At 42.1% G+C, this 16,256-nt stretch overlaps 1 protein-coding gene across 2 annotated transcripts in view; it reads right to left on the minus strand.

Moving 5' to 3' along the window:
* The window catches only part of SLC6A11 (solute carrier family 6 member 11), a 171,902-nt gene that overhangs the window by 122,883 nt on the left and 32,763 nt on the right, over positions 1 to 16,256 (minus strand). For both annotated transcript variants that reach the window (XM_084634993.1, XM_084634994.1), the window contains exon 6: positions 7,320 to 7,452. In XM_084634993.1, the coding sequence (XP_084491119.1) occupies positions 7,320 to 7,452 (133 nt within the window). The remainder of the gene's footprint in view (positions 1 to 7,319; positions 7,453 to 16,256) is intronic.

Here is a 16,256-nt window from a genome sequence, read left to right on the forward strand (position 1 = left end):
TCTGCTGAAGAGGTGGTTTTCCCTGCCCTTTCTTGGGATAGCATAACATTTCTGTTTTTATTTAGTTTAGTCCCTCAGAGTCAGACCCGCTGAGTTTTGTAATCTACCACCGCTTGCTTCTATTTGTTATGGCGGATGATCACACCACTACATGGATTAAGGTAGTGTTTAACGTCAGGTAACTCAAAACAAGCGGTGGGAGAACCGCAAAAGGTTCTCAGGTTAAGTACAGTCTGGATAAGCAGCTAAATGTTCAGATGGTTATTCAAACCACTCCAATATCTAAAATAGGGCTGATGAACTCATAGGAACTAGCTCTTTTGAGAGATTTCTGTACCTTCCAGCTGGTCCCTGAAATTCCATAAGAGGTTTTCACAAAGTGCTGTACTTTGCCAGTTCCAGTCCTGGTCAGAACCTAGAGGTACAGGGGAACTGCAAACCAAAGAAGGATAGCTTTCCATTTGGGTTTGACTCAAGTTTTGGACAAAGGAATGGGAGAGGTGGTATTTTATTTTATTTGAATCATTGAATCCATCCAAACTCATGGGTCATAATCCCGGTGGTTATGTGTCTAATCCTCACCATCTAAACAGAGTCCTTTTATCCAAGCCTACTGCTCCTTGTTGTACTAGATTCACTTTTAAATAGTCCTTTTCCTCCTGGTCTGTTAATGCTTTTCAAATATTAGGACAGGGTATTATACATAAGAATGCAAAGCTGGAGGGGTATCTCAGTGTTCTACAGTTCAGGCTTGAAACACCACGAATGCCTGGAACCAGATTAATTTTTGCAGCACTGCTTCAGCCCTTTCTCATTACAAGCTCACATATAGCGTAGAGAAGAGGGGCTCTTTATAGGGCATTAAAAACAGTGGCATATTTTAGAAGACAATGGGTATGTCCAAATGTCTTCGCCCAAATCTTCTCACTTCCCGCGTGGTTATGCAGCAGACTGCACACTAGCTGACTATTGCTTCCCCAGCCCTGAATGGGTGTATCTCAGCGATGCTGTATGATGAATAAGCACTCTAGCAATGCAATATATTATTAGTAATATGTCTTATTAATGGTAAGGTTCCTTGAAGTTTCTCCAGCTGCATTCACAGAATCCTGTATGTTAGGAATAGGAAGCATTATTCTAATAATCAACTTGCTGAAAGCAGGAAGGATACAGCCTTGTTCTCACAAATGGTATGTCTACACTTAAAATGCTACAGCAGCACAGCTGTAGTGCTTCAGTGTAGACACTACTTACATCAATGGGCTCTCTGATCACTGTACATAATCCATCTCCCCGAGAGTCAAAAGCTAGGTTGACAGAAGAATTCTGCCATCGATCTAGTGCTGTCTACACCAGGGGTTAGGTCAGTATAGTTACGTCTCTCAGGGGTGTGGATTTTTCACACCTCTGTGAGATGTACCTTTACCAATGTAACTGCCTAGTTTAGACCAGCCCGAAGAGATTAAGTTAGGACTCAAGTGAGAAACGTGGTTCGTTCACATCTCTCTACATAGCAAAATTTGCAGATGACAAAACTTATTTAGGATAGTTAGGACCAGAAAGGAGACAAACAGAGACATGACAAAAGTACATAAAATATTGAATGCTGTAAAAAAGATAGATTGGAAGCTTCGGATCTCCTTCCCTCATAGAACAAGAGCAAGGAACCGTCCAATTAAATGAAAAGATGGGAAACTCAAAACTGATTAAAGTGGATATTTTTTTCTCATAACATGTAACTAGACTGTGGAAATCACTGCCACAGGAAGCCATTGAGGCCAAGAACTTAGCAAGATTCAAAAAGGAATTTATAGGGATAACAAGAATATCCAGGATTATCATCATTAATGAAAACAAACATTTTGGAAAAAATGCTACACCAATCTCTAACTACTAGAGACCAGAGTAAAACCTAATTTGGAAGGCAGATTACCCCACATTTGCCTACTGCCGGTTCTTACAATGTGATATATGCCATCATGTGCCAGCAATGCCCCTCTGCCATGTACATTGGTCAAACTGGACAGTCTCTACGTAAAAGAATAAATGGACACAAATCAGATGTCAAGAATTATAACATTCATAAACCAGTCGGAGAACACTTCAATCTCTCTGGTCACGCGATCACAGACATGAAGGTCGCTATCTTAAAACAAAAAAACTTCAAATCCAGACTCCAGCGAGAAACTGCTGAATTGGAATTCATTTGCAAATTGGATACTATTAATTTAGGCTTAAATAGAGACTTGGAGTGGCTAAGTCATTATGCAAGGTAGCCTGTTTCCTCTTGTTTTTTCCTACCCCCCCCCCCAGATGTTCTGGTTTAACTTGGATTTTAACTTGAAGAGTGGTCAGTTTGGATGAGCTATTACCAGCAGGAGAGTGAGTTTGTGTGTGTATGGGGGTGGGGGGGATGTGAGAACCTGGATTTGTGCAGGAAATAGCCCAGCTTGATTGTCATGCACATTGTGTAAAGAGTTGTCACTTTGGATAGGCTATCACCAGCAGGAGAGTGAATTTGTGTGGGGGGGTGGAGGGTGAGAAAACCTGGATTTGTGCTGGAAATCACTTTAGATAAGCTATTACCAGCAGGACAGTGGGGTGGGAATAGGTATTGTTTCATATTCTCTGTGTATATATAAAGCCTGCTGCAGTTTCCACGATATGCATCTGAGGAAGTGAGCTGTAGCTCACGAAAGCTTATGCTCTAATAAATTGGTTAGTCTCTAAGGTGCCACAAGTCCTCCTTTTCTTTTTGCGAATACAGACTAACACGGCTGTTACTCTGAAAACTTTCATCAGAAACATCTGGTGGTAGACACTGTTGAATGGAGATTACTGGACTAGATGGATCTCAGATTTGACCCAGTGTGGCAATTCCTATGTTTCTGTGTCTCGTTATATTGCCACCTTTAGCTCCTTTTGATCTTGCTCCATTCACTGCATTATTAGTCTGTAAAGTATGTAAGCAAGTAGTCAAATAACAGCAAGCTGATCTAAAGGTAAATTATCAATAAGCCAGATCCTCAGTGAGAGTAAAGAGACATAGCTCCATTGATGTCAATTTTAGCTGGTTGAAAAGTTTTGAACAAGTTTTCCCATTAAAACTGTAGTTTCATCAAAATAGAAATGTGTGGGAATGTTGCTATTTTAATGAAATTTTGAGTGGAAAAAAGTCAAGATGTTTAGTTTCAAGAAAGTTGAAAATGTTTCATTTCAAATTTATCATTTTGACTTTTATAATGCAATATTAACATAAATATTTTAATATCTTTATATTACAGCTGTCCAGAAGATGACAATTCCTTTTTGTGACAACTTTCAAGGTTTCAGAATTGGTTTTCATTCCATGTGGAACACAACCAAAACCTTTTGAACATTTTCATGAAACAGAATTATGTAAAAACATGACTTTTTGAATCCAAAAGGTAGGTTTTCACCCTCTCACCCCTTCTCCCTTTCGCTCCACAGCCAGAGAGTCCATCCTGAACCTCAAAAATCCTCCTGTTGAAAACTTGGTTGAAACTGATACATCTCCCTGAGACATTTCAATTCTGATGAAGCAGCATATTTCATCAAAAATGTTCCAACCAGATCTAATTCATAAATATTAAATATATTAATATAATATAAACATCAAAAAGTTTCAATGGTCCCAAACTGAAATTTTTTTGAATTTTTATCTTGTGGGAAATTTTGAAATTTCAGCATTTTTGTTGTTCTAATTTAGAAAGATCTTTCCCCCCTACCCCAAAATGTTGGCATTTTATCACAGAATGGAAATTCCAATTCCCAGCCAGCTCTGCTGTCAGGGAAGCTACACTGATCTACACCAGCTGAGACTCAGGCCCATAATGTAGTTATCTAATATTTAGTAAATATGGTGGTAGGGAAGCAACTGGTGTTTTATTTGGGGGCGGGAGTGGCAGTATGAAAGAATTGTACATTCTGAAGCTATACCTAAGATGTACTTTTAAAAAAAATACAAGTCTTGTTTTGCTTTAGAGATGACTGTTATTAGTGACAGAACTTGGAAGTATCCTAAATTTTCCCAGCACATATAGATAAAAATGAGCATACACTATGTGTAAGCCCATGTCAATGACTAAAAACGGAAGATCTTTGAAAGAAACTTAAAACACCATTATAATAGGAATAAAAACTGCAGCATACCCAGAAACCACTCTGTCATCCCTAATCATAATGAAGTGCTGACAGCAACACAGTATTGTGGTGTACCAACTTGGCCAACCAGTCAGTGGAGGCAGTGAGAAGACATGCATTCCCACAGTCCTCTGTTAGAAGAAAGAACAATCATTCTCAGAGGGCTGAAATCCTTCAGCCACCCCAGAAAGGGTAGTTCCTCTTACAGAGCAAAAATGCATCACTCGCCTAGAGAAGACACTGGAAAAGAGTCTCCGCTGAAGGGCCTAATTATTAATCAGAACTAAGGTATGATACTGAAAACTTGTGAGGTGAAATACTTCCATTCCGAGTAAGAGCAGCAGCAATGGAGGGAAAGGGGCAGTGCTGAATGTGAGCTACATCCCACAGATATTCTGCCCGTATAGGCTCCTACATTGGCAGTCTCCTACAGTGCCTTACTGCCCATTTCACAGGTAGCAGTGAGCACCACAAACTACAGCAAATGCACTCGGGTACAGAGGATCTGAACCCACCCTACAGCCACCAGAAAATACCTGCCTGTGGCAGCGATGTATCAGCCTGACAGTAGATATGCCCCTAAACCTAGCGCTCCTGAGGAAATTATAGTTTTAACCTGCTGCTGCATATATGGAAAGAGTCCCCAAAACACAGTCCATTGTTATCATAACAGAGCAACAAAAGACACTGTTTTACCATAAAGCAAGAGCTGGACTTTTGATATTATTCATTAAATTTTCATATGTGTCTACATATGCAGCTGCCTAGTTGTTTGTTAACTATTTGAGCACAAAAATGCTGTACATAACCGAAGTGTTATGAGTCTGTAATGAGCCTTTGCCTCCTAATTCCCAGAGAATTCCAGCTTCAACTTTTTTTGGTTTCAGGCTGAGATTTCTAAAGCCATATAGGGGATTTGGATGCTCAATTCCCATCAAGCCCCTCTTTCCCCCCACACTCAATATCTTTGTAATGGCTTGGCTATTTGCTTAATTAACAGGTTACCAAAACATTTCAACTGAATAGAAAAGAAATGACTTTCCATCGGGCTGTCATCAAAATGGCCCTCCCACAGCCACCCTCATGCTGAACACGCTTATCAAAATGTTACCTAAATAAAACAATTCCTTCCTTCTGCATATTAGCATCTCTTCTTCCTTTGTAACTGCGTTCTGGTATGCGCCATGGTATTAAAACAGCTTTCTTGTCTATCAGCTAGACTAATCATTTTCACAGGTTAAGTCAGAGATCCATTTCTGGAGAAATAGAGGAAGCTAAAGGAACATGCCCTAGTACGTGTATGAAAAACAATAGAAAGCAGAGATGTAAAAGACCTGCTGTCTGAGGTCACCCAAGCCTTCTGCCTGCCAGTCCATGCCTGTTCCCTATAGTATAATCGAAAGTGTTTTGCATAGTCACACAAAATAACTCCCCATTGATAGGGCTTTCACCCCCTCCCTATGGACTGATTGCTCTGCAACCTAATAGATCTGATTATCAGGACATTTTTCCTGACAGTCAACAGACTTTGCTCAATTTCATCCCATTCATTGTGGCCCCCTAAACCATTCCTGTACCTCTTGGTGTACATGCTTCAAATACACGTGGACATTTATTGCTTCATTCCTCCCTCCGCCATCCCACCCCCACCACCACCTCTCCACACTTTTAGTTCTTATCTTCTCTCTAAAACCAGGCCTTCCAGACCCTTTATAGTTTTGTCTTCTTTCTATGAATCCTCTCCTGTTCCTCAATATCTTTCTGTTACTGAAGTACTCCATGCACTATTCCATGTGCAACCTCACCAGTGCCAGATGGCTTCCCTAGTCTGTGAAGCGATGTCTCTGTTGCATATTTAGCAGAGACTTGTTCTGGCTTATAAGGCACAATATGGTATTGCAAGTTCTCATCTAATTGGTTACCCATCATCACCCTTCGGTCTTTTCCAGTAAGACTGCTTTCAACATTTCTTCCTCCCACTTGATATCTCTCTTGGGCATTGTTATTTCCAGAGGTGTTAGTTTTCACTTTTCCAGATGAATTCAATTTTGTTATATGCTGCCTATGTTTCTAAATTCTGTTGGTGTCTTTGTTTTATTTCCCTGTCATCACTGATGCTTGCAACACCTTCCAATTTAAGACCAAATTCACGTCTTGGATGCTGTGTGCCCATCTCCCTGTTAAAATTCACCCAAGCCTTGCAACTGAGCTTCAGAATTTGGCATTGGTCTCATCTGTAAATTTAACATAGCAAAGGTCTATATAGTCCGATATGGTGTGTTCAGGAGAAAACATAGCTTGCACTTTCTCACCCAAAACAGAACTGGCAAAATGCAAGGGGCCTCATTCTCCATTGCCTGCATCTCGTATAGACATTTACACCAGTGCAAGGTGGATATAAAATGCTCCCTGAAACAGGGTCGGTCACCTCCTGAGTGCCCCATCCTGGCCTAGGGTGGCTCTATGGCACTCTGCCTCCATTTCCTCTTCACTCACACTCCTCAGTAACTTCCACAAAGGCGTGTGTCCAATAACACCCCCTTTCTTGGGGTTTGGTCTATTAACATAACATAATCTCAGTCTCATGCTGGGCAGAGCCCCTCCACTCTGAGATCCATCTTCCTATTCTCCCAGCACTTCCGAGCCTGGAGTTTGGCCTTCTTTGCCTTCTCCTCAGGCCTCCTCCCCATTGGTGTCTTCACCTTGCTGACTCAGGGACCAGCAGGAGCCGTTTTACTCTCTGCAATATTTACATCTGGCAGCAACCATCTGTGGCATCTCCTCTCTCCAGGTCGCTTCCTTATGTACTGCAGGCTTGATTGGGTCACCTGACCCACTGGTCACATGACCTTCATTCTCCTCACCTATATTTGTCACAGGTAGACTGAGACCCCTCTCTCCTTATGGGGCCAGCTCCCCGTGACACTACTGTTCTGATTTGGTAGCATTTTACACCCACTTTGCACAGGTGTAAATGACATCACACAGCTCAGGGTAAGAGAGAATCAAGCCCCACACATTTACAGGTTTCCTTTTTGGAGTAGGAAAGTCTTCTCATTTTCCTCCTCTTCAAGCTAAGTACTTAGTTTTCACATGTATTCTGAGACTACAAGTCCTGTAGTGCCCCAGAGGACACAGAGCATTTTCAGTCTTACCTTTCCAGTTGACTTTGTTCCTTTCCAAATGCAAAAGTAGCAGATAGTCCAAGCAGCGAGGAGACATAATGCCAATTCCCAGCGGAGATTCCCAATATGTTCAATTCCATCGGATATGGCTAACACCCTGCGTCTACAAAAAATTGTGATAGTGAAATGCTAGAATATTAGCAAAACTACAAACAAAATAATTATACAGCATTTGGGTCAAAGGAAGGCTGCTTTAATTGGACACAGAAGTGGCAACTGCCTACAGAGAATACACCATGCTGAGAAAGAAGGGCTTAGAAGTAGTAAGTGCAATGTGATTCCTACTTCTCACTGCTGCTGTTATTATTATATGTATTACAGTAGCACCAAGAGGCCCCAACCGAGACAAAGCTCCATTGTGTCAGGCACTGTACAAACATAGCAACAGAGAGCTTCTGCCCATAACAGCTTCCAATCTAAATAGTCATTTCAGACAAAGGGTGGGAGAAAGGCAGTCTAGTTTTCCACATTTGTAGATGGGTAACTGAAAGAAAGCGAGTGGCTCGCTCCAGTTCACACAGGAAATCCGTGGCACAGCCACAAATAGAATCCAAGTCTCCTGAATCTCAGTGCACTACTTTAGCCAAGGACCAAGCTCCCCAACTTTAGAATTATTTTCTTGTCTTGGGCAGGCAGCTGCCATTTTTATGTGCTCTCATTTTTAGTAGGCAACAATAATGGAATCACAAATCATGCCAATTCTGTTTGCCAACCCCCTCCCCCACTCCTACCCTGTAAATAAAACATAACACTCTGTGATACAGTGAATAAAGAGGTTACGAGTAGGAACAAGAATTTCTTTCTGTACAAGTGATCCATTTCATGAATCCCTTTAAGGGATTTCATCTCCTTTTAAAATTAAGAGAGCATCTATGGGGAATTAAAAGACTTTTCTAAAGGAAACTGAATTTACCAGAGCAGTGAAGGCTGACTCTGTCAGGGTCTGAAGTCAGCAGTTGAGGTTGATTTAAAATGGCATTTTGTATTAATTACATATCCAGAGATACCAAAGTGCTTAGCGAACTCTAAACTGCTTCTAGCAAGTAATTAGCCATGTGCCCAATGGCATACTGCAGAATAATTACTCTCTACCACTTAGGTCCCTTTTCACCCTTTTATTAAGCTTCCATCAATTCTGGTCACAGAAACAACATGGGGTTCTGCAGCTCAGCATATGTGATGTAAAACTGGAGTGATACAAGAGTATCAGGCCCAGGGAGACCAATCCTTATTCACATTAAATCTGCCAAGTGGGAAAGAATGGACTAGTTCATTTTTCCTTCTTTGTATACCTTTCATCTGCTGCCTTAAAACTTCTACGCATTTATTGAACAAAGCTTCCTTGGGGATCTGCACTCAATGTTATCTGCAATCTTAGAGATATTCACTAACCTACCTCTCAGTGGCACCGCGAAGATTAATTAATTTAAAGTTCATAAGTACTCATTTCCTGTGTTAAAGACACTAGATTCAATGTATCATTATTAATTTTTTCTACTATCTGTCTATGCGTAATGCCGACAGGTCCTGGTCGTCGGCAGCTGAGATCGAAGCTGGGACCTCTGGAGCTTAGTGAATGAGTCTCTAATGTATGAGCTAAAAGTCACACGGCTCTTAGCTAAGGCTGGAGCAGACTCAGCAATTGCTAGCTGGGCTAAGTGCCATCTAGAGGGGGACAGAGTGCCACACCAAGCCTGCATGGGTTACATATGTGCACTCAGATAACTTTGGATATGCTTCCCTAAAGCCAAATATTTTACATTATATAACGTTATTCCTTTTTTAAAAAAATCTACATTAAAAACCTTCACTCTGCTCCCTGGTGCATCCAACCCAGTACTGAATGAGGCAGAGGTCTTGGGGGAGGGAAACCTGTGATCATGTAATTAAGGACTGTATCATAATGCATATGAACAAACAGGGTGAATTAAGGTTGTACAGACAAATAAATAATGTTTAACAGTTTTATTTTTAATATAATTTCCTATTTTTAAAGGAAAAAAGTATAAAAAAAAGAAAAAAAAGACTTTTTGTACAACTAATGACTTCTGCATCATGAGCAGGGTTTGAACCCTGACCATTCACCACCATTGCTCGGACTGCTACAATTTTAACTGAAGGACTAAGTACATTAGCTGACAGGAGGAGAAGGCCGTTATCCCAGAGAGATGACTCACTTATGTCATGCACTGCCTCCAAGTGGTGGTTGGGGAAAGCCTGACCCAGCTCTCTCTCTTTTCCCCCCAAAATAGACAGGCTCCTTCCCCATGTGGTACCTCTGCCCCCCCTTCCCACTGCCACCCTTGGTAGGAGACAAGATGTTGGAGCCATGTACTGGGTCAGGTGCTCTGGTTGTGAAGACAAAAGCCTGTCCAAGCTCTCACCCATCCCACCCCTCACGCTGTTGCAACAGCTGCTTCTGCAGCTTGCACGTGTTCCAGGTTCAGTGTTATACTGCTGTTACTGCTGCGGCTGCTTTGATGGAGGCATGGACCTAGCTTCTTAGAATGCTCCTGTTTAGGTATCTTGGTGCACGAACCAAATTTTCCTCAGAAACCCAAGAGAGAGAAGGGAAATGGTCATTTTTAACCATTTTTTAATTCAGCGAAGCCTTTAATTCAGCTAAACCTGGATGGAGTCTTATGGGTCAAAGAAAAGTAACTTTGCCAGGGCTTTCTTCCTGCTGAATTTCAAAGTCCTGCTGAAAACAAAGGAGATGTTAGAGCTTCTCAAAAAATTGCAAGAATCTTTCATAATGGGAAGTGTTAGCAGGGGTGAAAGTAATATTAAATATTATTCTTACCAGCATGGAGGCCAAAGGGGCGGGGCCTCGGGTGGAAGGGGCAGGGTTGGGGAGGGGGTCAGCCTGGGGCTTCGGCAGCAATTTAAAAAGGTCCGGGGCTCTGGCCACTGCCACTGTAGCAGGAGCCAGAAGCCCCGGGCCCTTTTAAATCACTGGACCCGGTGCAGCTGCCCTCACCCCCCACCCCAGTCAGTGGCCCGGGAGGCCGTGGGGAGAAAAAGTGGCAATGACGTTAAAGCGCTGCATTGCTGTCCCTTGTGCCTTCCCGGTGGCCCTCCCCCGTACTGGTCCACTTTCACCCCTGAGTGTTAGGCTACCAAAACAGGGGTCACTACCAGCTCACTTTCTCTCTCAAACAAAGCAGTACTCGATGAAGGATGTGTTTCAGTTGAAGAGGGAAGGATGAAGTTAAGAGCAAGAACAGAGGAAAGGTTTTGAATTTATCAGCACACTGGAACTGAAAATGAGGCCAGTGCTCCCTGGCTCCAGAGCAAAGTCTATGTGCTGATTAAAGGCCCATTTAAAGTATCCAGTTCTCAACTGCATAGGAACAGCTGTGGTACATGTTGCATTAGGTTCAGTATGACTTCCAGCCTTGTCTCCTAATCCTCCTCTAAAAAAAACCAAAAACAACAACCCAGAAGTGTGACCTTAAAAATCAATGCACCATTTTACAGGTAGGCAAGTGGAAGATGGGTATAACATGATAACAATTGCCCAAGCAATGATCAAACATCTGCTGCCTCCTGGCATATTTCATGCTATGAATAAACATGCAGAAAATCATACTAAAAGGGAATATAGCCTTGTGATCAAGGAGGCTTCTGTTGCCATTGTGGGGTTTCACATAATATATAAGAGACCTAAAAAAGTTGTGCAAATGAGGGGGGAAGCCTCCAAAGTATATTTGACATATTCCTTTTCCTGGAAAAGGGATAGGCCACAGTGATACTAAACATTCTTAACTTGGCTCATTGCCTTCATCCAGAGCGCCCTCATATCAACAATCCCTATCCCTCCAGCTAGACTACTGTTTTCCCAGGGTTGAGGAGGAAGTAGCTCTGACACATCCAGCTGGTAATATCAATCAAACGTTCCTCCAGAACAGACACTGAATTTCCAGTGCCCCAAGGGCAAGCACACTGACACAGCACACTGACACTGCTCTGCCACGTGCTTAAAAATGATCTAGCCAAGGAGCCTACTCTGCATTATACACTGAACAACATGGGAGATGGGTTAGTTCCTTGAGAAATGGTGTGTTATGACACATAGTTGTACCTCACCCACAACATTCTGGTTATGACTGGAATTCACTGCAGGACAATTCCAGAGCCCCAGATTTGCTTGGACCAGCCTTGGATGAAACAAAGAATCATCTGTGTCATTATGCTACTGCAAGGACTCTTCCTCCACATCTATCGCAATTATCCTTATGTATCATTTGGGTTGTGGCAGAACCTAGGGACAGTCATAGACCAGGACCCCACTCTGTTAGGCACTGTACAAACATGTAACAAAAGGCATTTACAAGCTAACTGATCTCAAGCTTTCCTTTCTCACAACTGTCAAGGTTCCTCCCCCACTCTGAACTCTAGGGTACAGATGTGGGGACCTGCATGAAAAACCTCCTAAGCTTATCTTTACCAGCTTAGGTCAAAACTTCCCCAAGGTACAAAATATTCCACCCGTTGTCCTTGGACTGGCCGCTACCACCACCAAACTAATACTGGTTACTGGGGAAGAGCTGTTTGGACGCGTCCTTCCCCCCAAAATACTTCCCAAACCCTTGCACCCCACTTCCTGGACAAGGTTTGGTAAAAAGCCTCACCAATTTGCCTAGGTGACTACAGACCCAGACCCTTGGATCTCAAGAACAATGAACAATCCTCCCAATACTTGCACCCCCCCTTTCCCTGGGAAATGTTGGATAAAAAGCCTCACCAATTTGCATAGGTGACCACAGACCCAAACCCTTGGATCTGAGAACAATGAAAAAGCATTCAGTTTCTTACAAGAAGACTTTTAATAAAAATAGAAGTAAATAGAAATAAAGAAATCCCCCCTATAAAATCAGGATGGTAGATATCTTACAGGGTAATTAGATTAAAAAACATAGAGAACCCCTCTAGGCAAAACCTTAAGTTACAAAAAAGATACACAGACAGAAATAGTTATTCTATTCAGCACAATCCTTTTCTCAGCCATTTAAAGAAATCATAATCTAACACATACCTAGCTAGATTACTTACTAAACGTTCTAAGATTCCATTCCTGGTCTATCCCCGGCAAAGACCAGCATATAGACAGACACACAGACCCTTTGTTTCTCTCCCTCCTCCCAGCTTTTGAAAGTATCTTGTCTCCTCATTGGTCATTTTGGTCAGGTGCCAGCGAGGTTACCTTTAGTTTCTTAACCCTTTACAGGTGAGAGGAGCTTTCCCCTGGCCAGGAGGGATTTCAAAGGGGTTTACCCTTCCCTTTATATTTATGACAACAACTTTTCAAAATTTAGTAAAAGCATTATTGAAAAATAAATTTGAAAGGACTCAACAGCCTGGGCTTGATCTTGCTGTGGTTGCACGTGTCCATGCTCATTGTAGTCAGTTGGAGACCTATGGACCAATTTCAAACATGATGTGGGAGAAAACCACAACTGGAACCACTAGAGTTGCTATCTCTGACTCTAAGTCTGAATTTGGCATTATTAGGTGAGTTTAATCCTACAAATTTTGCTTTTTTGAGTTTTTTTCAAAACAGAAAATCCAGATCTCAAATTTATCATAGATTCATAGATTCATAGATATTTAGGTCAGAAGGGACCATTATGATCATCTAGTCTGACCTCCTGCACAATGCAGGCCACAGAATTTCACCCACCACTCCTAAAAAAGACCTCACACCTATATCTGTGCTATTGAAGTCCTCAAATTGTAGTTTGAAGACCTCAAGGAGCAGAGAATCCTCCAGCAAGTGACCCGTGCCCCATGCTACAGAGGAAGGCGATCAAAGCAATTCCTCAAAATTAAATTGTTCTTTAGCTCTGAAGCTTTTTTTTTTTTTTTAGCATCTTTTTAAATTAATGATACCTATTCTGTATTTCCATGGCCAGACATTCACATGCTAGAAGGTGATTTCTTATTGCACACAAAATCCCTGGTCATGAAATGCAGAGGCGATGCTAGCCCCTTGGGGGCACTAAGCAGGAATGTCCCCTTATCCCTCAGCCACACCCTAAAAATACTAATTGCATTGTTTCCACAAACCAAAAGATATACCAACCCAACACATATTAATACACTTGCTAACAAGTCCACATTAAAACAGATGAACAGTATTTTGGGGGCATTATTAAATTGGGAGCCACTTCAGCAGCTTTGCTGTGCTTATGCCTAGCATCACCACTGGTGAAATAACTGCTGCACTGAGGGAAGGATTTTCAAAAGTAGCTAGTTTTGGGCCCTCAACCTGACACACTTTAAAGGGGTTGTTTTCAGAGGGTAGGTGCTCAGCACGTTCTGAATATTGCGTCCCTGTAAGGTGTCTCAATTTGAGCCCCCCAAAACTGAGGCCTCTAAAAATCACTTAATCACTATCAGGCATTTGCAAAGAAGAGTGTGGAGAATATTTACGGCACCAGTGTGATTAGCCATGCTGCTCCCATTTTAAAAAGACACATGGTGCCAATCAATTTGAGTTACTGGCATTTAAATGAGTATTCAAAGCTTTTCCAGTTACATCAAAATCTTTGCTTTGTCTGTTCCTTGTTTAAACAAAACAAAGATTTTTTTCCCTTAGGAAGCCACGAGCAACAAGCACAGAACATATAATTAAGCCACGAAGTACAATGTACGCAAAGAATACATGGGAGAAAGACAGAGAAAGCCTCGCACAAGGTCTAGCCACGATTCTCTCACCCGGCACAACACAGCTTCCCCTAGTTCCAGTTCCTTAGCTCTCCTGCTGAGACTCTGGCTTAAATAATGACAGCAAAGCACAGCTTTCAAAAGAAGGAAGCATTCAGGATTGAAAACTGTCCTGGTAAAATTTCAATTCAGTCTAGCTGCCACCTTTGGCTAGATCTGCTCATATTCTTGTATTTTGCAGTTTACATCACTAAAAAAAGAGGAAGTATTTTATGTCCCATAAAAATACGTATTGGCTCGATTCTCCACTGCATCTAAGCGGAGATTGTGCAGTGAACAGGGGGGCTGCCACAGTTCCTTTATTATTAATTATTAGTAGTATTAATCATCTGTGTTAACATAGCACCTAGGAGCTCCAGTCATGGACCAGGACCCCATTGTTCTAAACACTGTGACAAAGAACAAAAAGAAAGTCCCTGCGGCCTGTCCCAAGTTTCCAACCCCAGTGTGAGTTAAAACTGCAGCGGATCCTGCGTAAATCCTCTGGGACCTTATGTAGCCAACAGAGAATCAGGCATGATGGGATCTAACTCTGCCACATCCCCTCGTCTCCTCTGAAATATCCCCTCAACTCCTCTTTCCTCCCCAACATGCTGCTTGGGTTCTTATTTGAGTGGAGGGGTGAGGCTGCAGTAGAAGAGATTGGAGTAGGTTGACTGAGCCAGCACTGTGCCAGGAAAGGTTCCCCCTAAACAGGGGAGATTCACTAGGCATTTTAAGTTCACTTTGCTCCATGCAAGTAAGAGCAGGTTACTAACTTACATGCTAGTCATTCCAATTGACTGGCACCAGGCATACACCATGTACAAAGTAAAGTTGGGGGACCAGAGAATCCGGCCAGTAAGTGCTATAGAATAACACCATGAACTCTTTGCTGGATTCTGGTACTTGAAGCTGATGTTACTTTGGCCTCATGGTATCCACACACTCAACGTTTGAATCTGCCACACGTAGCCCCATTTAAGTACCTATGTTCTCAAATAGTCCCCTTGTGTCTGTGGAGTAATATACTACTCAGTGTAAGGCTTGAAGACTGACTCAGAGACACAGAGGTTTAATACACAGGGACCTGGAACACAATAGGGGTAGAATCACCTACAGAAGTACGTACAGCCCTATCTAAACTCAACTTGGGTTTCATCCAGTACAGTCTCCCTAAACAGCACAGCCTCCTTATTTTGTGGTCCATGTCAGGACCTTGAAAATCCATAGCAAGGCATGGCCAGACCAGTTCTCAGAAAAAAAAAACAACATCCCACCATTCACTCCAACCAAGTCAACCAGGCTAGAACTCTGCCCGCAATTACAAGGTACAAACACAGCTAGAGAGAGCCTGGCTTTGATCCCAGCATGCAAAACCCTGTAGCCAAGGATAAAAACTATAATAGTGGAGGACATACTGATTCACTGTTATCCATTTGAAAGTTGTAGGTGCAGTGTAACAGAGTAAAGCAAGATAGTCTGTTTCAGTGCATTGTGTTATAATAGAGCAGCAAGAAATGTTGGGAAATTGAACCTGGTGATGCAGTATGGCTATTGCAACTTCTCAAATTCCTATCTAACCATCTTTGCTATTTTTCTCTATATACTCTCTTGCCTTTGATGTTTATTATCTTTCGTGAAATTAAACAACCAGTGAGATACAGGAGATACCCATGAGAAACACATAACAGTTTTGTGATGACCCCTTTAGACAGTAATTATACAATCTGATTTCATTTTACACAAGCACAATGCAAACAACTGTTACACAACACTCAGAGCCCGATTCTCAGCTGGTGTAAAACATCACTGATCAATTGACTTCTGTGGCGCTGCTCTACTTAATCCTCACTGAAGTTCTGTCTCTCAGTGTAAGACATTGTAAATCACAAAGCTGACAGTTATAATTTGAGTTCATGTCACATGGTCATGGATTACATTAAGATTTAATTGTGCTTTTAATTATGTAACCTACTGAAAGCTTTGCCTGGCTGCAAGGTACCTTGGGTGACTGCATTAAGGAAATAATAGCCCTAAAACTAATAAACATTCCCTTAGCATGTAGCCATCCTAAAAGGCCTCAAAGCTACATGCACATAGAACCACTGAAAAGTAGACACCCATGCAGTGGAGGGCAGCAGCTCACTGGCACAACATAATAACCGAGAAAACATTCAGCCAAAGACACTGGGGGAA

Source organism: Lepidochelys olivacea (assembly GCF_965140295.1).
Source record: "Lepidochelys olivacea isolate rLepOli2 genome assembly, chromosome: 7".
Taxonomy (NCBI): Eukaryota; Metazoa; Chordata; order Testudines; family Cheloniidae; genus Lepidochelys; species Lepidochelys olivacea.